General features: G+C 36.3%; 1 protein-coding gene across 2 annotated transcripts; it reads right to left on the minus strand.

Moving 5' to 3' along the window:
- Positions 1–6,903: 6,903 nt before the first annotated feature.
- On the minus strand, positions 6,904–14,963 carry LOC104454600 (cycloartenol synthase 2). Of its 2 annotated transcripts, none has more exons than XM_010069506.3 (19): positions 14,870–14,963; positions 14,447–14,657; positions 13,482–13,667; positions 13,300–13,389; positions 11,395–11,592; positions 11,127–11,211; positions 10,581–10,747; positions 10,197–10,385; positions 9,981–10,094; positions 9,741–9,863; positions 9,497–9,619; positions 9,190–9,288; positions 8,873–8,929; positions 8,740–8,786; positions 8,361–8,504; positions 7,913–8,090; positions 7,584–7,664; positions 7,420–7,503; positions 6,904–7,151 (listed from the first exon to the last, which is right to left on the minus strand). In XM_010069506.3, exons 2-19 carry the CDS (start codon positions 14,642–14,644, stop codon positions 7,026–7,028), a joined length of 2,289 nt encoding a protein of 762 aa, XP_010067808.2. In that variant the 5' UTR covers positions 14,645–14,657; positions 14,870–14,963; the 3' UTR covers positions 6,904–7,025. The 2 variants fall into 2 exon arrangements, with proteins under 2 accessions (XP_010067808.2, XP_010067807.2); XM_010069505.3 differs by having other exon boundaries at positions 9,476–9,619.
- Between the last annotated feature and the right edge of the window lie 8,822 nt (positions 14,964–23,785).

Raw genomic sequence — 23,785 nt, forward strand, 5'->3', positions numbered from 1 at the left:
CTAGTTTAGAGGTTTGGCGGATATGCATATATTCATACATATGCTCAGGATCAAGAGATCTGAGATCTGTGATGGCATTACTTAATACTTATAAATAGCGTATATATATGTCGTCAAGTGTGCTGAGAATCTGAAAAATTGCACTGAGGTCTGGTACTAAATCAAACTAGTAACATAGTTGTGCCGCCATATATTAATAAACTTAATAAATTTTGCATGCGTTTATTCTTCTTTTTCACTGTTAGTGTCGGTAAATTTTGCATATACATTACTTAAGATATTTATTCGTTAAGTATAGAAAGGTCCGATAATTTTTTCATATACATTACTAATTTTTTCAGGAACAAGAATAGAATCTAAAGAGCGCAGAGAGAGCCTCATTCCCACTTCGAGTTTTGATAGTTGGTGACTCAATCTTTGAATGAGAATTCATGCAATCTACACAACGGTCAAGATTAACAATTAAACTCCCGTCCATTGATCAATATAAAGGAAGGAGGGGAACGGTGGTTGGGGGGAAGGTGGTGGCAAGATGCGTATTATTTCATGCTTTATTTTTTTGCGGCTTTCATTATGATTGTGATTGTTCATTTCCTATCAATTAAGCTGTGTGAAGAGGGTAGAAATTTGTCCGCACCGCAAGGGCCACCACTTTAACAGATGATCTCTAAGTATTTCGACTATGTAAAATAAGCTCCATGGCAACTAGTTTAGGGATTTAGCAGATATGCATATATCCATAGGGTTTTTTTTTTTTTTTGGGTAAAGATATGCATATATCTATAAGGTTAATACCCTAAAAACCTCAAACTTGTACACGTATGACAAATTTATCCCAAACTAATTTTTTTACCATGAAAAATCCTAAATCAGTACATCCGTGATAAATTTACCACAACCGACCATAAAAAATCACAAACTAATATGTTTATAACAAATTTACCCCAAACTAATATATTCAACTGCCAAAAACCCTAAATCGGTATATTTGTGACAAATATATCCTCCATTACTACCACAAAAAATTACAAAAATTATATAACTGTGACAAACGGAGAGTAAAACCTCATACTGGTACACCATTCAACTGTCACGTGTCATTTAACTTAATAATTTGATAATAAAATTTTAACGAAAATTGATAAAGGGTAAATTTGTCATGAGTATACAATTTTTGGGTAAATTTGTCAAAAGTGTACCAATTTAAGGTTTTTAGTGGTCAAAAAATTAGTTTACAGCAAATTTATCATCATAAGTGTACCAGTTTTGGATTTTTCAGGACATTAACCCTACATCCGTAAATATGCTCATAATCATGAGAACCAATCTTTTTTCACATGAGCATGAAATTTTGCGATTGCATTGTTTATAGATAGCGTATATATATGTTATCATGCATGCTGAGAATCTGAGAAATTGCACTTAGGTCCGGTACTAAATCAAACTAGTTACATAGTTGTGCGGTATATATTAATAAACTTAATAAATTTCGCATGTGTTTATTCTCTTTTTTCATTGTTAGTGCTAGGGTATTTTTGCATCTACATTACTTAAGATATTTATTCGCTGAAATTTCTAATAAAAATATTTGTCAAGTTTGACATATAAAATGTGGCATGAATGCTTAAAATGAAATTTTAAATAAACATATGTATAACAAGAAATTTAAAAAGTAAGACTTTGAAATTTGTCGACTTTGAAATTTGTCAGATTTTTCACAAATTCAGTGGTATTTTTATTATTATAAGGGTATGCATATTTCCATATTGACTATCTTATTCTTTAGGTATAAGTCTATATTTGGACATTTAATTCTGGTCTCGCAAATTTAGTTTTGTTGTTTCTCCCGTCAAGTAAATCCCAATAGTTTCTTGGTTCAAAAGAAATTTTCATTCATGACAGCTTATGAACACATAATTAATTGTCTATTTTTTTCAAAAAGTGTGAGTGAAAATATGTTTCAAAGTTGAAAATTAAAATTCAATTTAATTATTTTGCATGGAAAAGAAAATTTGATCAAAAATGGAAAAGGTTAATTTGTTAGAAACATGATCAAATGTCAAACATATTTAAATTCAAATCAAATTTAAATATTAACAAAAGATAATCACATAAAGGAAAAAAAAAAAAAAGGAAACTTCTAGCTGTTCTACCCTTACTATGGAGAAAGTAATTAATATTGATTATAGATTCAATCTCATAACTAGTGGATCAAAGCTTTAAAATATGCTTAAAATTTTCCTGAGAAAAAAAAAATCTAATGTGAGTTTGAAAGTGCAGAATGTGAAAATTAATTTTATAACCCATCTTGCAATTCCTATTGAATTGTAAAAAGCTTTAAAGAAGGCATAAATAAGTGGTATTTAACTTTAAAACCTACAAACTTATTCCAGAAAAACACCCACAAGGTCAAAATTAGCTAGAAAATCATATTGAATTTTAATTTTCAACTTTGAAATAAAGTCTCCCAGAAACTATTTGATAAAAAATGGGCAATTAATTTTGTGTTCATACTATGAAACTTTTGTGATTAAAAATATGAGACCATAAATTAAAGTTAACGACCTTCTCTAAGAAAACGACAACAAATATAGGATAAGATAATATCTTGTTAGGTGTAATATGACATTTATATTGTGAAACTGATAAAATAAGAGAGATTATAGAAATAAAGGTAGTTTTGTTAATTAGGTTGATAAAAAAAGAAACAAAAAATTGAAGAAAGAGAAGGATATTTTAGTCAATTAATTGACACAAGGAGTCTTAGCCAAAATGGTGGTAATGGGGGTGGAAATAGCACCACCATTTTTATTTTTCTAAACTTCTTTAAATTTTTTGAATATTTTCTGACGTGGCACTTAGTCGGCGTCACATTATCATGACATGTCTCAGGGAAATAATATAATAAGTCACATCATCATTTTCTGTAACTCTAGTTGGATGAAGTTAATAGAAGGATTTAATTACATCAACTTGACAAATTTTAGGATTTGATTGCACTTTTTGAAAGTTTTAATATTCAATTGCACTTTCATTACAAGTTTTAGGATTTTCAGTGCATATATCCTAATCAGTTTAATAACAAGAATTCATAAAACGTGTCTGTAAGTGCCATGCAACTTAACATGCCATGCTTGTGAGTACAGAGCGAGCCGTGTCCTCTCATACTAATTAATTGTCTTCTTGCAGGAGATTGTAGGAATTTTTCACGGGAACTAGATGATAACTTATGCTGCTTACAGGAGCATCTTTCCTATTTGGGCCCTGGGAAGTAATACAAATGTGTACCGAGACCTCCCGAGAATATCAACTAAAATCATAACAACAAGGCAATTGTTGAGAGGAATAAAGATATCCCTTAGTTGAGCAAATCACGACAGTATTATTTCATATCTAGTTATAACTTCATAATGTCCACTCAATCGTGCAAAGTAATAATAATATGAAACAAAGATAAAGAAAATTGGGTACAGATGGTAATAGAAATATTAGCTACTCCTATAAGCCTAAATCCTGATCTAGATAAGCTATTGTGGACGGCGAACAGTTCGGGATCTTATAAAGTGAAGAGTGGTTATAACAAAATCCACAATATGGGAGAGTTCACAACCGCAAATAATCCATCAACATCCTACCATATCCCTAAATCTCTGTGGAACGAGATATGGAAGCTTAAGATGTACCATAAAATCTAGTTTTTACTATGGAGTATATGTAGCAACGCACTTCCTACTAAGGAAAACCTTCAAAGAGGAAAATGTTGCCTAATCCGATATGCTGCTATGTGGTAAAGCACCAGAAACAACAGAGCATCTGTTCATTCTATGCGACTGGACAAAGGATATTTGTTTAGATCCTTATCTACAAGCGGACACTTCTCCATCAAACATAACTTGCGTCAACAGGTGGGTCTGCAAAAATCTCACCTGCAAATCTACTCCATACTTGAAAGCCCTGTTTGCTGGAGTCATATGGCAGATTTGGAAAGCTCGAAATGCCATGGTATTCCAAGCTCAGAAGCTTGTCCCGAGAGCAACACATGAAGACGCCACCACGACGACCTTGTTGTTTGCGGGATGGAACATCCAAATGAAGAACAGAGAGAGTGGATCAGCAACAGCAGCGAAGAAATGGATTCCACCTCTAAAAAACAAGATGAAAATTAACGTAGATTGCTTGTGGTGCAGCTCAACAATGACCGAATCAGTTGTTGGGATATGCAGAAACAACGACAGGCTCCTTGTGGACGGCTTCACCAAACAGATTCACGCTTCTGGCTGAAACCCTAGCAGTGAGAGAAGTACTGTTGTGGTTGAAGAAGAAGAGGGACACACGAACTAATCTGAGATTGAAGTATGGAACTGATTTGTGAGTGCACTCATCGTCAGACCACTTATCGGTGATCGAGTGCTTATCAGGCCAAGCGGATCCTCCATGGTGGCCCAGTCCATTGTGAAAGATTGCAAAGAATTTCTGGACCAATCAATGGAGTTTCCAAGAGCTATGAAGGGAGAGAATCAAATCACGTTACGGATTGGATCGACAAGGTCCACTGAACTAACTCCCTCTTATTGAATTGGGTTACTAATCCCCCTCATTTTCTTTGTTTTATTTTATGTCTGGACTTTGAAGCTACTTGTACCCCTTTTGTGGGTTAGTAATGAAAATCACTATCATCCGACCAAAAAAAAAAGGTTAGAGTTTGATATGATCTGCTAGCTCATTAAAATTCGTAAGGGATAGAAATAAACACCGATACAATGTAAAACCATCGGAGTTAGCTATCGGTCTATATTAATGGTGAAAAGTATATGAAGAAACGTATAGGCACGATACGTGTCTATATCGGTTGCATATAACTTTCCGTCAAGGTCATTTTTTTTTGGCCAACCGTGGAAGCCTGATTTAAATATCTTCACATAGAACTGTCTCCATACCCTTGCGTGACTTCATGAAACATGGCTTGCCAACTTCAGAATTTTACAATTTGCTCTTCATGTATGTGTTATACCCCCGTAGGTTTATTCTTTGCACAACCAAATTTTACATATGCACATTCCACAATTTTACAATTTGCTGGCGAAATGTAAACTAAGGGCGCATTTGGTAACAATTCTGTTCCGGAGAACAATTTTTTATCAGAAATGGTTTTTTCTAATTTTGTTTCCGGGAACAATTTCTGAGCAAAAGAACGCATTTAGTAATTATCTAAAATTTTTAATCCCGGGATAGAAATGCGTTTAATAAGATTCTTAATTCTTTTGTTTCTTTTAATTTTTTAATACTTTTATTATATATTTCTTTTTTTTCTTTTTCTTTTTTCTTTTTCTCTTCTTCCTCCTTTCTCTTGTAGCCCGTGGTTGGCCACGGCGGTGGTCGGCGACCTGGGGGCAAGGTCCGGTGAGCTCACCGGAGCCTTGCCAAGCCAAGGCAAGGTCCGACAAGCTCGCCAGAGGCTTGCCTAGCCAAGGCAAGCCTCGGCCTCGGCCAGAACGCGAGATCGAGCTTTGCCCTAGCTTGGCGAGGCCGAGCCTCGCGCCGATTGGCAAGGCCAAGCCTCGTCGTGGCTAGGCGAGCTCAACCTTGCCAAATTTGGATGAGGTCGACCTTGCCCGGCCGAGGCAAGGCCGAGCCTTGCCGTGGCCGACGACATTTCGGTGACCAGCCAAAGGGAAGAAAAAGAAAGGAGAAGAGAAGAAGAGAAAATAAGAAAAAAATATATGAATTGATTTTAGGAATTGTTCCCGAAAATAAGAAATTACTTTTTTCTACTTCTTGATTATATTCCAAATCTATTTTTATGAACAAAAAATTTTCAAAATGGATTTCTGTTGTTTTTTCGTTCCGAGGAACAAAAAAACATAAATAGTTGTTCCCCAAAGGATTACTAAATAGGGCCTAAATGTCTAACGATTTATTATTCTTAAATCTTTTCGATTCCTGCCCATCGCGCATGATCCACCTACTTCCTGCCGGAGAGAGAGAGCGAGAGTAAATATGTTGTACTTCTGAGAGCATTAAAGAAAATTATGTTATTGAAATGACAGAGCGCCAAAAGTCTTACATCAATGAGCCCAAGAATGTATTGCCAGTTCGAACAGCGAAGCAAAAGAACAATGAATGGTTCAAGGCCTCAAGTATAGATCATTTAATTCAGATAACTTTAATCAGTACATAACTGAAGATCCCTAGATCTTTCAATTTTAAGCCTCTGGTTCATCTATATTCAGCCATTTAGAAATTCCTAAAGTTTTTTTTTTTTGGGGGAGTCAGAAAAGATAACTAAGCTTCGTTACTTCAAATAGTCAAGCTATTACACAAAACAAGGGCCTCAGAGACAATGAGGTCCCATAAAACACTAGGAGGATTAGTGAGCCGGTTTTTAAGAAGGCAGTTGTGTCTATATATGGGCCTGAGCAACCCAGTCCGAGACTTTTTTTACTTCTCTCGCATAACGGGCTAAGCCTCACCAACTTGCCAGGCCTTGATAAGAGCCCTCTCTTCCCACGAAGCTTTGGTCTTGATCTGTCACCACCCTTTATCGTTAGGTTCGAGTTGTTTGACTCCAACACAAAGTGCAAAGAGGACTTGGACCTGAGATTCTTGCACTCCTCAAGGAGAGCGCTAGAGTTTAAACTCAGTCCAACTCTGCAAGTTATGTGTGATATACATGGGGGGAAATCGAAATATACTCTATTAAAAATGCTTAATGAATATCTTAAGGTCACTCGTTAACTAGACCTTTATGAAAGAAATCAGTTCTACTTCGAATCAACTCATAGCATGTATCAGTAAGTAATGACTCCTTGATATTTATGTCTATCCTTCTTTCTTCACAAAGTAAAGGCCCTCCGAACAACACTTACACCAATAGGCTTGTTGAAGGAAAATTACATATGAAAATGCCAAAAAGGTTAATACTTTTCAACTCCAATTCTGATACAAGCTCGAATCTAACTAAACGAAGTAGTGCAAACAATTTAACTAGATAGTTTCCTACGTCAAAAAGCATTGTTGTCAAGATTTCAGTGTACATTTTTGGAAGGTCTCAGTACACAATTGTAGTACTTCCCCAGAGCCCATATAGGAAAAATGTTCCTGTAAGCAGCATATGTTATCATGCAGTTCCTGTTAAAAACTCCTATTATCTCCTGCGGGAAAAGAATTAATTATGATCAGAGGACATGGCTAGAAATTGGATGATCAATACTCATGAGCATGGCATAATAAGTTCTATGGCACCCACAGACATGTTTTATAAATTAGTAACCGTAGTAACAGTTGTGGTGTGAAAATGATTCGAGTCAAATTATGAGATAAGTAATAACACCCTATAATCTTATCGAATACCCTTGGGTAGTAATCTAGACGGGTTATAGCGTGGTACGCGTCTGCTGCACCCCCCAGTATTCGACATACCTGTTGTGGGAAATCGCCATTTTCCATCTGCGAATTAATCAACTCTCTTGCTGCACGATGCAAAGGGGTTGGATCTCTCACATCCTAACCAATCATTGTCAGGATCATGAGAAGTGAATTATTAGTGTTTATGTATCTCAAGGATAAGCCTCATGTCCATGTACCTGTCCACATTCAATAAGAGCCAGCATAGCCCAACTAGTATTCACCAAGTGCATTCTGTTTCCTTCCAAGTTCGTATATCTCTGCACCCAGTTGGAACATAAACCTTGTAAGAAAATTAGTTAAAGAAACCTTATTTCATCTACATTTCAAAGTTCTTCGCAGACAATCGGCAAATATGGTTATAATTAGATGGTGTTGACATGTCATCGAACTTTCAAATTTAAAGCATATTAAATTATGCATTATGATTTGAGATGTCATCAAGGACTGAATGCAGAAACCCTGACAAAGAAAGGAGAAAATTTTGAGCTTGATCTCTTGTGCATACTTTGATCTGCGATGAAAGGTAACTCTCTCCCCATCCACCCGAATCAAGTTGTTTGGATAGCAGGAAATCACATGCTCTTCTTATGCTTTCGCTACTCTGGTATGTTCTACCTCCGGCAACCAATCCGTTTATCCCGAACCACGTTCCATAGGTGTAACAGACTCCCCAAGATCCATACCTAATTTGATTGTCAAAACAGTTGGACGATATAAATCATAAGGGGTTTGCAAGACGATTTTAAATGGAATATTAGCACTTTCAGCCTTAGTCTACTCGTAAGGAAATGACTCCAGACTTCACCTTGGATAACATTTTTTGCTAGCAGAATTAAAGGTGAATCAACATCAATGGATGACAATGTGGGACATTTTATTATCCCAATTTGGGCCTTTGCTAAGATTATAATGACTAAAAAGAAGTAAGGACCATCTTGAAGGAGGAAACTGACCAAGAACCATCTGGTAGCTGTATGCTTTCAATGTATTCAATAGCCTTTAAAACGCAGGCCTCAATTTCTTTCGTTCGGTGGTGTGGATATAACCTAATGAAGGCCTTAAGACTTTGAATTGCTGCAGAAGTACACTCCACATACCTAAATAGAAGAAGTTTTCTAGTCAAACAACAAGAAGACATCTGATAAAGAACGATCCTATGTTACACTGATGAAGGAATATCATAATGGACGTGGGGCAGCCAGAAAAACATTTACCAGGTGAAGCTTGAAAATGTTTTTTCACCTCAAGTATTTTATTTTTCTTCCCCATCAAGGAAGTAAGCTCTCCAAGTAAAATTTATAAAATTTTTGAAGTTTTGGGTAGTGATCTTACGGATAATCGATAATGATATCTCCAAATGTTTCTGATGGATTGATTGTCTGCATGAGAAACAAGGTATGCGTACTTTAAAACACAACAGGTTCTCTCCACGTTCAAACCAGATGGAAGAGAATGAGAATCTTACCTCTAACCACGGATATGATCTTGTTTGCTCATATGTCGCAAATCCTCCATTTTGATTCTGCCACATCATTGATGTACTAATTAGAGCATACTGCATTAAAACTCATCCAAATGTAACTTTTACAAGTTCTTTCACTATCATAACACTACTGTCCAATAATACGAATTCATGACACCAACTTTTTGTGGTCAAGGACAAACAAATCACTATTGTTGTTTCTCATCAAATTTTAAATGTAAGAGGGGAAAGAGGATCAGCTTTCAAAAAAGTTTCTTAAAGAAAAAAGTGGATTATTAGCTAATGTTAAATCATAGTACCTGAAGGGATAAGATCACGTTAACAGCATCATATAGTTGATCAACTGCTATTGCGTTTCCCACAATGCTGGGCTGCATTTCCGCCAATAATAATGCCGCCTGCAAACAGAGATAAAAAACCAAGGTGAACATGATCTATTTCCTGTATAAGTTTCTCTGATTGGAAAATTCAATTTTTAGCCCAGCACACCATGCAAAATTACTAGAACAAATTTTCTGAACCGAAATAGCTATTTAAGTGTACTATAGTCGCATATCATGAGATGAGCTTTGCTCTAATCATTACATGAATCATGAAGAAGATTACTTTAAGCGCTTCTGCAGTGCAGTCTGATATGATCCAGCCATGTTCAGGGGTAGAGAATGGCCAACCTCCCTTGCCTATGTGACGGTACCAATTGGCAAGATCTCTGCTGCTGTCTGCTCTGATCTTTAATGACGAGAAAAGAACCATGGGTTAGTTGTTTTGCAAAACTTCTGACACTATTGCTACAAGTGTTCAAACAAATATGTAGGTTGAAAGACCAAGGAGTTTACTGCCAGACAAGTACTTGAGAGTTCTTGACAAATTCATGCGCCTTCTTAAGGGTGGAGTGACATTCATCGACAAGATTGGTAGCAAGGAGAGCTTGAACAGAAAATGCAACATCCCACAGTTGAGAGCCATTGTATCCCTGTTAGTACAGCCAATTTGATAGCATTTATCTATGCCAGATCCTTCAAAATAAGCCTTAGACAAAAAGCACAACCAACTGTTTTAGAAGTTTACGAAACGTTATATTAATCGGTACCTGCATTTTCATTCCATCTTCAGCCACCCATAAATAATCTTTGATTTTGGACAGATGATGCTTGTATGCTTTCGAATTTGGGTTCTCTATATAACAGCAGACCATGTTTAACACCTGTCCCCGGCATACAGTAAAATTTCTACATTTAATAAGGTGAATATATGGTGCAAGAAGCCACAATTCTTGACATCACCAAATTTGATGTAATGGAGTTACCTTGTTAACAGGACCAATGCAGATGTAGTGACTAGTCTCATCTTCATAGTGGATGTGCTCCATAACAGTGCTTAGAGCAATCTTTCTTAGCTTATAGAAAGGCCACCGTGCTAGAAGCGGTTCCACAACCTTACTTAAACAACTCCAAAACATGTCTTGGATCCAAGGGTGAGGATAGTACAGATCTTCCTGGGCAAGTATGAGAAATCAGTATATGACAACTTATCCTTTTTTTCATGCATTAAGCTATAAGGTTTTCTCGCCTTGCAGGAACTATGTATGTCAACAGTCGTCTCTACTGCGTCTTACATATGCATAATACACAAGAGAAACTGAAAGCAGAGATATTGCCGCACCATTTCGAAATGAGTCCAAAAGAATTACCTTAGCACATAAGTTTCTAGTGTGGTCCCAGTATGTCTGATTGTAAGGTTGCACGTAGAGCTCCTTTCGAAGGGATAAAACAAGGGGACTCAATGGAGCCACGAATCTCTTCCCATACAAGTAAGACATAGGCAAATACACCATCCGACAATGACACCACATGCGTCCTATAGAAGAAGTAACACGTGTAACTGCTTTTCGTCTCGTCGATGCTCTTATAATCGCAGTCAAATACGTTTAGTTGGCAGAATCATATGTTAAGTTGGAAAATGAAGCAATTTGTCAATGAATGAAGCTATTTGTCAACTGAATATCTTGACATTGCATGGAAGTTATCATTGTTGAAATCGGAAATAATGTGATGTAAGGAGTATAATTTCATAAGCAAGTTAAAACGACAATTATTGGCACAAAATTACATTGGCAATCTATCTCAGATCAACAAAGGCATGGGAGGGCAAATTTAATAAAATTTCAACGAGAATTATTTTCGGAGACATTTTCCTCAGTATGTAGCCAGGAACATTTGGTGGGATTGAGGAAGACCTGGATGAAGAGGAAGAATGTAAGGAAGCAGCCATATTTCAGGAGGCAGGGGATTGTTGCCCCTCCAGTCGTAGACTCCCAGCACCTGCACATACGATTGCATATAAAAAGTACACATGAAACTAGTCCACTTTTCTTGTTCTGTATTGGAATGATTGAAGACAGAATATCAAAACTGTCCACTTCATGTTCATTTTCTGTGGCAACTTTATAATTTTTGACTCAAGTGAATTTGATTCAAGACAAAACATAAGGAGTAAGGACTAACCGAAAGCCACAGCTTTCCCCAGGAGGGAATGGATGTGACTCCCCCACGATCGAGTATCCAAGCTCTTGCTCTGTCCATGGCGGCGCCTTCGCCACCATTGGCATCCTGTCCGAGCAATCTGAGAGTGACATAAGAAAGCCCTGTCCCGAACATGGTGCTTTTCCCTTCAATGTGTATGCCCCACCCTCCATCCTCGTTCTGCAACACTCAATCCTCATCATCAGTCAATCTATTCATCGCCATCATCCGCCCTCTTGAAACTATTAGATTTTCCGTTTCTTTTCTATCACTCGCTCCGAGTTGGGTCATCGAGCAAGTAGTAATTAACTGAAGGAAGTTTGGTCTTGCGCCAAATACTAAACAAGAATGGTTGCACTGTTCTGTGTCTAAAAAAAAACCGGTTTAACTTCCTGAGTTAGTAAACCTTAGTAGGCCCAATTAGCTCGGCATTCTAGATGGGTTTTGACACTTTAAAGTCCCTTGAACAAATGCAAATGGATTTAATTTGTTTTTTGCTCAACTTTGGAGAAAGGCAATTGCATTTCGGAAGGCCTCTAAGGTCCTTGGCCCAAGGTAAATCCATAGGTCTTTTTAAAGGTAACATTCTCGAATACCTATTAATGTTTATTTAATTGTTTGTAAAATTATCAATGTTTGCAAATTACTTATGAACCTTTTTGGGTAGGTGACCGATGCTTATTTACGTATATTTACCCATTGTGCTAAAGTTGCAAATTCCTACATTATATTACCAACTCTGTTTTGAGTGGTTTACTAACATTTATTTGATTAGGTTGCCGACTTTTACTCAAATAATTTACCAATAACCTTTTGAATAGCCAACCGTTGCTTGTTTGTCGTCGAATTACCAACTTCGTAATAACTGACTAATCTTTATTTGTATAGCGTACTAACTTTTTATTTGTCAATCCTAGCTACTTTTTAAGTTTCTAACTCATATATCAAATTGCCAAAAAAGAAAAAAAAAACTCTTATATCAATTTACCAATTCTCATTTGAATGAATTACCAACGTTCATAATTCATCTGATTAAGTGACTAACAAATATCACGGCAATATTTATACAGTTATCCTTAAATTACCAATTTTTGCGATAATTTACCAACTTTGCGTAGCTTACCAGTGTTCACTTACGTATCTTTACCCATCTTTCTAAGGTTACCAACTGGCATTGATTTGAGTGACTTAGGCCCTAACATTTATGCGAGTAAGTTATATCACTTATTGTTAGGTTTCCTGCTCTTAATTAAACTACTTACTAACTCTTATTTTAGTGTTTAGAATTGCCAACTTTGCAATAATTTTATCAAATTTTATGCATGTAACTTACCAATATTTATTTGCATAATTGACCCGCTATTTTAAAGTAACCCAATCTTATAGTGGAAAAGCTACAAATATAAAAGTTGGTAAGTGTGGGAACAATCAAATAAAGATCAAATAAAGATTGGTAAGTAATGTAAGTTAAGGTTGATAATATGACATAAGAGTCGATAACTTTGAAATACGTTGATAAGTTACATAAATAAAAGTCTGTAAATTCTTATAAAAGTCAGTAATTTAGAGACAATCAAATGATCAATAGTTACTGAGTGAAAAAAGAGTTGGTAGCTTATTTAGAGAAGAGTTGGTAAGACACTTAATCACGATTGCTAATTTGATACAGGTTGGTGACTTTAAATTTGGCAAGTCTTTTTCTTCAACGGTTAAATAAAAGGCACATACCGACCAAAAAAAATAAAAATAAAGAAAAGGCACATTATTCCAAATTGTATTGGTAAATGCGAAAGTAAAAGGCAATGAGTAAAGATCAATCTAGATATATTAATTGTAGACGGTAGGCATTGAGAAGTCACAACACTTCAATGTTGGGTCAAAGCTTACCTGATGGTTATATAGGTAACGTATCATCTCTTTACGGTGTTCTGAAGATAGAACCGAGTGTAGATCTCCTGTAATATAGAGGCCAATAACCTGGTATGCACATGATTTAACATTTTAGTACTCGAGCAAATACTTGATTTGTTTCTTTTTGCTAAAGAGAACAAAAGAACAAATTGGCAGACCAAGCCTGGGAGGAGAAACAATGGACCACCATAATCACCGGGCCAATGGCCATCCTCAGCTTGGAGAGTCGAATAAAACCTGATGGTCCTCTTCAATGTATTCACCACTGCTTCCTCACTTATATCTTCTTCTTCACCCACCCTCACCTTCTCTACCTCTTCCGCTCTCGACTTCTCTTTCGCAAACTGTAATTTGCCAATAGCATTAGCACTATCCCTCACAACAATTATTTTGTAGTAATTTAGATCTTCATAAGGACAAGATTTATCGATCCATCATATGCATGTGACCTCTCACTCCAAACCAAATTGTCAAGTAAATTAAACGGATACCCAATTTTCTTGCAATATAAGTCTTGTGAATCAAATATCAGAAAATATCAACATGTTATTGGAATTAGGGATATCAAAAAAGCCTACCCAGCCCGACCCAACCTGGCCCAACCCTAAAATTAGGGTATTTTGGGGCCTGGCCCTAGTATTCTTCAGGTAGGGATTTTTAGATGTTGGTATTTTTAGGGTTGGGGTTGGGGTTGGGGTTGGGTTGGGGTTAGGTTTGGGTTGGCTGACGTGGGCTTCTTGACACACTCAAAGCACAACCCGATCTCCCTCTCTCACTCCTTCTCTCTCTTTGCATGTGTGCAATGAAGACGAAACCCTAGATTTGAGCCCAGCTAATTGGCACTGGCTTGACCCGACTCGACCCATTCTCTTGGATCAGATGATATTTGGGTTGGGTCAAGCATACTCAGAAGCATGAGTAAGCAATATTACATGATAAACTAAATTGAAGCGTGAGCTTACAATTAGGTGCAATATTTCACACAAACATCTCATTTATCTTCGGCTTTTTACCCGTGTTGAATCGACTTCTATTTTCATCAGGAAATCAATGAGTTTCTCCATGAAATGGAGAGGGGGGAGACCCGAAAATAAACGGTGAAGTCATTGGTTGCCCATCTTACCTGAAGCCTCATAAGGAGATCAGAACTTTGCTTCACACGATGCCGGTTTTGAGTGAATGCTTGGCGCATCCTTTCGATCATGGCCAACTCATCTGGTGTTCCTGAGTTTGATTCAAACTCCCAGTACTGTCTTCCAAGGTTGTCATACATGCTTCTCACCTCCAAATCATCTCCTTTTGACAACTTGAGCTTCCACATTTCCCTCCAAGCTCTATTATTATCAAGCAAAAAGCGAAGTGAATTTTCACACAAGAAGGTCATTAACTAACTTTGGCTTGTATAGGCTCATCATATCCAAACACGCACACTTGTGAGGTGCAGATTCATGATTAATTACTTGGGGGAAGGGCCTTTTTAAGGATTTTGTGGAGTTGGACTCAGGACCTTCGAACTCTGTTACCAAAGAGGAGAACTTTTACTAACCTGTCTCTGAGGATCGAACTGACGCTGATCACTCGACTCTAATCGAACCTGAATGTCTTGTGGGCGATTAGAGGCAGAGATGGATGAATCCATTTATAGGGCCGATGTCGTACTAACTTTTGCTCGTTAAAGAAATCCCATAAAACCCGCATTACATTCCGCAGTCCCATTTGACGCAAATCAAAACCATATTTAGTTTCTATTCCAAATACTTTTGTTGGAAGGATAAGTCAACAGCTGATGTCTTTAAAATCCTTTTCAGAGAAATTATCGTTCTTAAATTTGCACACCTTTTTCTTTAAAAAAAAAAAAAAAAAAACCATTCGATCCATCTTGTTAAATTTATTGGACTGGAAACCCTTCTGAGGTCAATCTCTTAGTTAATTCGTATGCTAACTTTTGAATCACTGCAACACACGGATTTTCAACTGGTTCTAGGGATTTGTCTTTTAAAAGTAAAAGTACGTTTGTTTGAAGCAAAATTGTTTCTGAAAAATTATTTTCTGACTTTCCAAATATTTGGATGACAAAAGATTAATAATATTAAGAAAATGTTATTCATGAACTGAGAACAACAAGTTTAAATTAGGGAAAACGACTTTCCCTTCTAACAAGAAGGAAATCACTTTTCCTTAAACCACCAAATAAATAAAAATTAATAATTTTCCTTGAAAATAATTTCCATAAAAGATATTTATTTTTATCATGAATTTTTAGATAAACAAGCTTATCCTAAGATTCCAATACATTTCAATCCTTGTTATACAACTCTTCCCAACTTGCTTTAGAATTTCCATATATTACTTTGAAAGCTTCTTCACATGATCCCTTCCAGCTGGGAAGACTTGCACATCCTTATCTTTATGTGCGCATCTTGGGACCACTCAAGCAATATCTTAATCACAGACCCAAAAATAAATAAATAAATAAATAAATATTTTAATTACCCTTATGTCGTTCCTTCTTTTTCAAAGAGAAGTGATCGATGCAAGATCTTGAAGAGATCTAAGTTTCATTTGAGCAAAGCGGTACAATCTTCCATGTAATTCCGTAATACCGTTAGTAGATCTGAAATCTTGTTAATAAAATGCTGTATGTGGCAGCTTGTTTGACAGGTACGTCAATGATAAATATACTAACAATGTTAGCAATGTTTGAACATCACTCGATGCATTAAGTTGTTGACATTTTTTTTAGTAATTTATAACTCAAAACAAAAACTCCACGGTTGGTTGAGATCTCTTCTCCAGAGAAGGAGGTCAATGGTTCAAAACCTTACGTTGTTAGCGATTAAAGCAGGGGGCCCCGGTGGTGGGTTATTGGGCCAGTTTCCCCCGAGGTATAGTCGCTATTGGGCCTCCACCGCAGAGATTTGTGAGACCCCAAATCGGCATAAGCAGACAAGGGCAGGCTCCGGCGGATCATCGGGCACCAAAAACAAAAAACAAAAACTCAACGGTATGATTTTAATTAATATGTTACTACCATCGGTCTGCTTAACAGATAGTAAGTCATATAATGTACAGACTTCAAGTAGAATGTAACTTATCTATTTATTGGAGAAGTTTACTATGTCTTTTTCGTTTTTTTTTTTTTTTTTGGTCGTTTTCGAAGTGTACTGTTGAAAACAAAAACATAGTTACAATTGTTAAGCGATACTACTAGCAAAATGTCTAAGCAACTTGTGATTTACCAGCGGCAAAACAGGCCTACTTGTGAAAGCAACTGATTGTACGTAATTAACAGGGGTATTTAAACCTAGTTAATTGATTAGTTCATTGGTATATTATAGACAAATACACGTAACTACTCGTGAAAGGGAAATAATGTTAATAATCTATTAAGAATCTATAGTGGTAAAATAGTTATATTTTTTGTAAGTTATAATTGTTAAATAAGACTACTAATAAAGATATATGAAAGCAACTCTTAATCTTCTCGTGGAAATACGCATCCACTTGTAAAAGCAAATGACTATTCGTAATCTGTCAGGGTATTTCAATCTAAAAATCGATTATTTTATTAGTTACTTACAAATAAGTTTTGCTACCTGTAAAACCGAGATTACATAAATAATGTATCAGGAATTTATAATGGTACAATAATTACTTTGTCTTTGTGAGTAAGTTACGAGTGTTTAACCAATGCTACTAGTAAAGTATGTGAGCAATTTATAATCTATAATCAGGAGTTCACCTCAATAATCCTATATTCCAACAAAATCCATGTAAAAGATAGTTAATAATCCACTCTCACTGATGATGAATATCCTCGAGTTCTCGCAAGATTGAACATACTCTTCACTTAAGAAATAGTAAAAAATCGAAATTTATTGGACAATTTATATTTGGCATATATTACGGTCGATAATTAAAATATTTTTCATTAATTGTATCGTTTACAAAAAATGACAAAATGAAAAATATTTTAATAATCCATTAGGCATAAATTATGGTTGATAATTAAAATATTTTTCGTTAAACAATTTTTCTAGGCAACAAAACCTATTATTTCTTGGAATATGTATTTTAAATCTTAAGTTTTTCATTAAATAAACACAGCCTTAATGACATGGATTATAATATCTTGAATTAAGATGAATACCTTATGTGGATAATCCACTTGTACTTTTTTTTTTGGTTCACCATTTTGAGTAAAAGTGTTAGAGCCACATCAACATATTCCATTGAACTCATACCAACTGAATGACATCATTGACCATTTTCATCTAGTCTAGGTATTAGATTGAGTATTTATCAATATTTTAGAAACCATATTAAATAAATTGAAATTTTAAAAAAGGACATTTTATGTTGGACAAGATTTCATGAATAATTTGTGTCGTTTTGTCTTCTTTATATCAAATGAATCAGAAGTATAAAAAGGTTTTAATCTAAATTATTATATATAATTTTTTTAGCAGAAAATTCTGATATATAATTCGACTGCGTATTAATCAATCACTTGTAGTGTAGACAGAGACATAAAATTTTTAGAATGATTTATATATCATAATAAGTACGAAACCGCCCGGTGCCGGAGGAGTTGATAATCCGCGTTACCTTCTCCTTTGTAAGCCAAAAAAGACATTTTACCAACTTCTGACCTCATTATGAAAGCGAAGAAAATATATTAATCATTTATGAAGTGATGAATAACTTTTAAATGACTTTGCACGTCTTTCAACTTTGAATATTACACAAAAGTCGAATTTCTAATATATGCTACCAAAAAGAAAAAGGTAATAACACCCTATAAAGTGTTGAATTTTTTTTTTTTTTTTTAAAAGTTGGCACTTAATAAGAATAAGCTTATTTGATGACCCAAACTAATGGCTTGTTTTATAAAACCTGTAAGCTAAATGTTGAAAAGTTGAGCATTAAATTCTTACTTATCCCATTAAATGATTTTTTATAGCTTAATTGAATCATTGAAGTTGATGTCAGCGTTACTTATGATTGTGGGAACCGCTAGATTTGATGTTAGTGAACAAATCAGAATTCAAATTATATAAAATCCTCGGGAAGAAAATGAAGATTTGGTTTCTCATTAGGAGGAGAAGCATGAGAGGGAAAGAAAAGGGGGGTTGATAAATACGGTTAATTCATATCTTCTGATTGTGTCGACTTGAACCCTCTTCGGTCTTCACGTAGAGAGGGACTGAATTCTTCTATGCTAAGCTTGCGCAAAGTTTTTCTAAGGAAGACCCGCCGCCATCGAACTCTGACTTCGAGAGTTCTCGATTATCTGGACCATCAAGTATTTGAAGTTTGGTATAAACGACGACGGTGATTATAAATCAAAAGTTGTCAATTTGTATGGCATCAGAGGATAAAGATAGAATAATAACTCTGGACTTGAGCATTGGTCTTCCGTTTGACATAAGGCCTTACGGAATGCCATTTGATGCTGGGTGGGCGAATTGGTCTGAAATAGTCTAAAATCAGCGGTTTTCTATCGACGCGTTCTTTTCTTCAGATTGCGTGTTGGCTGGCCGAAGAATGTGTGTTCATGTTCAATTTTCAATCACTAGTATTTTGACATATACCCACATTTATTATAATGTATTAGTATGAAAAAAAAAAAAAAGAGCGAGTGTATCAATTGATCACCACCCTTGAGATAGGTTGCGTGTGAATCTTAGTTGCTTAGATCAAATCGAGTGTATAAATTGAATAATGACAAAACCCGCGTACAAAGGGTAATATACAATTGTCAATACATGTGAAATCTCCTTACAAAAGGATAAATTTTGTGACTTTTATCACTATCCAATTGAAAGATTCATAGGTGATGTATCGGGGAGAAGTGTTAAAAAAGTCATAAACCTTTTACATTTGTGCCATTTTAGTCCTAAACATTTTTACTTGGTGCTAATTCAATCATTTTCGGCTAATTTTAGCCGGATTTTGCTAATTGGCGCCGATCGACTTACATGGCATGATCGGCGCGACGTGGAAAACTTTTAATGATATTTTAATATTTTCGATTTTTTTATTTTCTTTTTCTTTTTTCCTTCTCCACCTCCCTCCAGCCAGTTTCCAGACCTTAGCGACTGGCCACCTTGCTAGTGGCCGCAAGGGTGACCTCATGCCGGGGCGAGACTCAACCCTCGCCAGATTCAACGAGGGCGAGGCCACCTAGGCCGTGAGGGCGGCCTCATGCCTAGTTGGCACTGGGCGGCAAGGCTTGCCCTTGCTGGGAGGGCGAGCCTTGCCACCTAGTGCTAGGCTAGCTCCATCGAGGCTTAATGCTCGCCAACCCAGCGTGAGGTCACCAAGGCCAACCTCGCTTCCTAGTGCGAGGCCACCCTCGTGGCCACTAGTGAGGTGGTCGGCAAGGCTCACCGGCTGTCGCCTTTGGCCAGTCGCCGAGGTTCGGCGACCAATTGGAGGGAGGAGGAGGAGAAGAAAAAAAGAAAAAAAATAAAAAGAAAATAAAAATTCAAAAATATTAAAATATTACTAAAACTTGTCCACGTCAGTCGGTCGGTGCTCAGTTAGCAAAATCTAGCTAAAATATTGGCTAGAAAGGATTGAATCGGCACCAAGTTAAAATGTTTAGGATTAAATTGGTGCAAAAAAAAAAGGATTTAGGACTGAATTGGCACAAAGGTAAAAGATTTATGACTTTTTTAACACTTCTCCATGATGTATTGCATTATATTATTGCTTCAAATGAATGAATTTGCGAGTGTATGGTGAAGAAAAAGGAATTGCAGATGATGTAACCTTTGCAAATTTGCAAACAACAAAAAGAGTGGGCCTGGGTTTTTCAACGTTCACTAAATATATAAAATTAGTAACGGAAAGTTGAATTTTAGGACTTGAATTATTCCAAGCAAAACCCAATAAAAAAGAAAAGTCAATCTTATGTTCAAACCAACCAAAGTGTAAGCCCACATCATTGTTTTAATAGTCATAATTTTATCTATCTTAAACTATTCAAAGATAGAGACACGTTTATATTCATATGGAAACTCTAAAGGTTTAGACTAAAACGCCCCTTATTTTTTATTTTTTCATTTTTTGGTTGGACCCTTATTTGTCATTTGAAAAGTGTGATTTTGACGAGGAAAAAGACAGCACCTCCTTTCTCTATTGCTGAAGATATGCTGATGCAATTGGGTTCCAAAAGCGAAGCATACTTCAAATGAAAATATGTGGATACAAGTGGGTTGTCAGTTAACATTATTTTGAATGTAACGGGGAACTATATGTCTCTTCTAGATATAATACAGACGTAGTTTTAACTCAACATGTTTTCAAACTAACAGCAACAGCTCATGAATATATACTTTCTATCTCTATTTAGTAATTAGTTACGGTGTCATTACGTAAATTGATCTTTATCGCTTAAATCGGATCAAATGTGAAGGTAACAAATGTAAGCTCACCCCATCTCGGCCATTACGTGTGTCCCACGTGAGATCCATGCTATTCAATGGTCGAGATAGAGTGGACTAAATTAGATGCTTCGAGAGTACAAAAGAGCTTTTTTCACTTAACAAACCACATGGCAATTTTTTAAGCCATTACGAAGATCGAGGTGGGGAACAATGAAACGGTGATTTGGCACATTCGGAAATTCAATTTGAATTTTGTTTTAAGTTTGGAGTTGTTGGAGTCCAAAAAGTCCTCACTTTTATATTTACTTTCAATACTTAGTCAATATTGACAAGCCCAAACTCGATTTTTCTATATTTGTGAATTTTAAAACCATATTTAGAGATGAGAAGTCGTTATTGATAAGCAATTGATAGGATTTAGAGCACCATCAGTTCTCTTTAGGTTGCGGAAGGTAAAGGCAATGACCATAAATGGTGCCATACCTTATTATCTTTGACACGGTCTGTAGGCCTTTGAAGTGATACTTTGTGTATTATTAAATAAGAAAACAAGGATAGTAGATTCTAAATTTTAATTTTTGTGTTTGGCTCTAGACCTTTTTTATACCACAAAATAAAATAAAAATATGAGCGAAACAAACACGTCCATCGTAGGGGCTTGTTATTAATTCGAAGTAACACCAGTTAATCGTTAGGGAATAAGATAAGATGTGGGAGAAATGGGTCTTTTACATCATAAGCCTTAGTCTAGAACATCTATTGAGATCACAGAATGGTGAACAGCTAGCTAATGTGGGTATGTTGGATACTTTAACCGAATTTTCTTTCTTGGAATCGGTTGGTTTTTCTTTAGCTGTAGCATTCCATGAATCACCGGGTCGTTCGCACATCATTATACAGCCGGTTCAAGTTTCTTTCCTACAGATCAAACCATTATTCGATATATTACAAAAGCAATATCCCAAGTCAAATGTCAAACCATCTAAAAGTCTCTTGTCCACGTAAGAAGGATGTGAGAGCCCATATTCAAGCAAGAAATATAATTTGACTATACAAATTGACCACATCAACATCATCACAAAGCCGTGTACCAATTTGGGTAACATAATAAGCAATGATGTCAGATTAGTGCATGCACTGAAAGCTAATGTGTACATTAGGAGAAATCTCCCTATCACTCTCAATATATTAAACACAAATTATTAAATTCCTCATTGTTTAAAAGAATCTTTTGACACGCAACTGTAAGCCGTGCATCACTCACTCTACATCCCACAAGCAAGTGGTCAAAGTGCCACATGGACTTCATTGGAAAACTGTTAAAAAGGTAAGAACTGAATTGGTTTAATTGAAAAATTTTAAGGCTAAATTGGATATCGTACAATAGGTTTAAAGGCAACACTTTTTGTTTTTGTTTTCTTCTTTTTACTTTTATTTCTTTTGGCTAAATGAGACACCCGTTACTGATGTTTCTCATTATTTGAAAAACAATTTAAGTAGGGAACGGATTACTCATGTGTGCCGAGGACCATAGATTTTTAAATAGTTCAAAGCATCTACATGCCAACATCATAAAATTTAAAATGGTTTCAGTTAGTGGGACAACCCAAGCTGCGGTGCACGGGGAGGAGAGAAAGTCCATAAAAATTAAGAGATGTTATTTATTGCATGAAAGATAAACTTTGTAATTTTTAAAAGAGTTGGAAAGTTAAGACATTGCTAAGAAATGCACATAACAGTTTATAAATGATAAACACAAAACAAAAAAGGTGGCTTTAAGAAAATCCAACTAAACTTCGATAAGCAACTCAAATAAGATTTGATAAACCAATATTAAATGGTAATCTGATGGGAGAAAAATTACTAAGGGCCTGTTTGGCAATGTGCCAAACAATGCCTGATTCTGATTTTTTGTTCCCAAAATCAATTTGGGACGAGAATCACGTTTGGTAAAATTTTTGTTCCCGGAACAGTTGGTAAGAGAATTGAGAATAAAAATAAATGTGATTCTCCGTCCAAGAATCAACAAAAGAATCAAAACAAGAAAGTCTCTCTCTTCCCTTTTGACATCCCGCGATTGCCGTCCACCATCGCCCACCGCCGTCCGCCGCCGCCGCCTGCCGCTAGCTGCCGGTCGCCGGTTGCCGTCCGCCGGTCCGGCGAGCTCGCCGGAGGCTCGCCAGGCCAAGGCGAGGTCTGGCAAGCTCGCCAGAGGTAAGCCCAGCCACCGGCGAGGCCGAGTCTCGCCAATGGCTAGGCGAGCCTCGTTGGCGGCGGGTGAGCCGAGGCTCGGCCTCACCAGATTGGGCGAGGCCAAGCCTCGCCTAGCCTCGCCCGGCCCGGCGAGGCCAAGCCTCGGCGGGGCTAGGTGGGCTACCGGCGAGCCTCGGCCGACGAGGGCCGACTCGCCGAGGGCCGGTCCCCGGTTCGGCGACCGGCCACATGAAGAAGAAGAAGAATAGGAGAAGAGGGAAAAAAGAAAAAAAAAAGGAAAAAGTAAAAATAAATATTTAAAAAATATTTAAAAATTAAAAGAAATTAATTTGGAACATAATCAATTAGCATGGTATCAAACGCAATTCTATTCCAGAATAAAAAAATTTGGACAGTTACCAAACGCGTTTTTACTCAAAATCAGTTCCTGAACAATAAAAAATAATAATTTCTAGTCGAATCAACTCCGGGGACAGAATCGTTACCAAACACGCCCTAAGTCTCTTTTTCATTTTGGTAATCTCTGACAAGATTTAACAAATATAAGGATTGCCAACCAAGGTAAATAAAAGTTGATAACATAATGAAAAAGCCGGTAAATTATAAATTATAATCAAACGTTAGTAAGCAACTTGAATTAGAATTAATAACCCAAAAATATTTTGTAATTCAAGACAACAAAAGCTGGTAAGTCATTCTAATTTATGTTGGTATTTTCATATAAGAATTGGAAAAAAGTTCCAAAACTTTAGTACGTTATATGAATAAAAGTGGATAAGAATGATGCAGGAGCATTCCAAGTCAATATCAGTTCTACAAAAGTGTTACCCATCGCATAATTACCGATACTTCAA

This window comes from Eucalyptus grandis, chromosome 7 (genome assembly GCF_016545825.1).
Source record: "Eucalyptus grandis isolate ANBG69807.140 chromosome 7, ASM1654582v1, whole genome shotgun sequence".
Taxonomy (NCBI): Eukaryota; Viridiplantae; Streptophyta; class Magnoliopsida; order Myrtales; family Myrtaceae; genus Eucalyptus; species Eucalyptus grandis.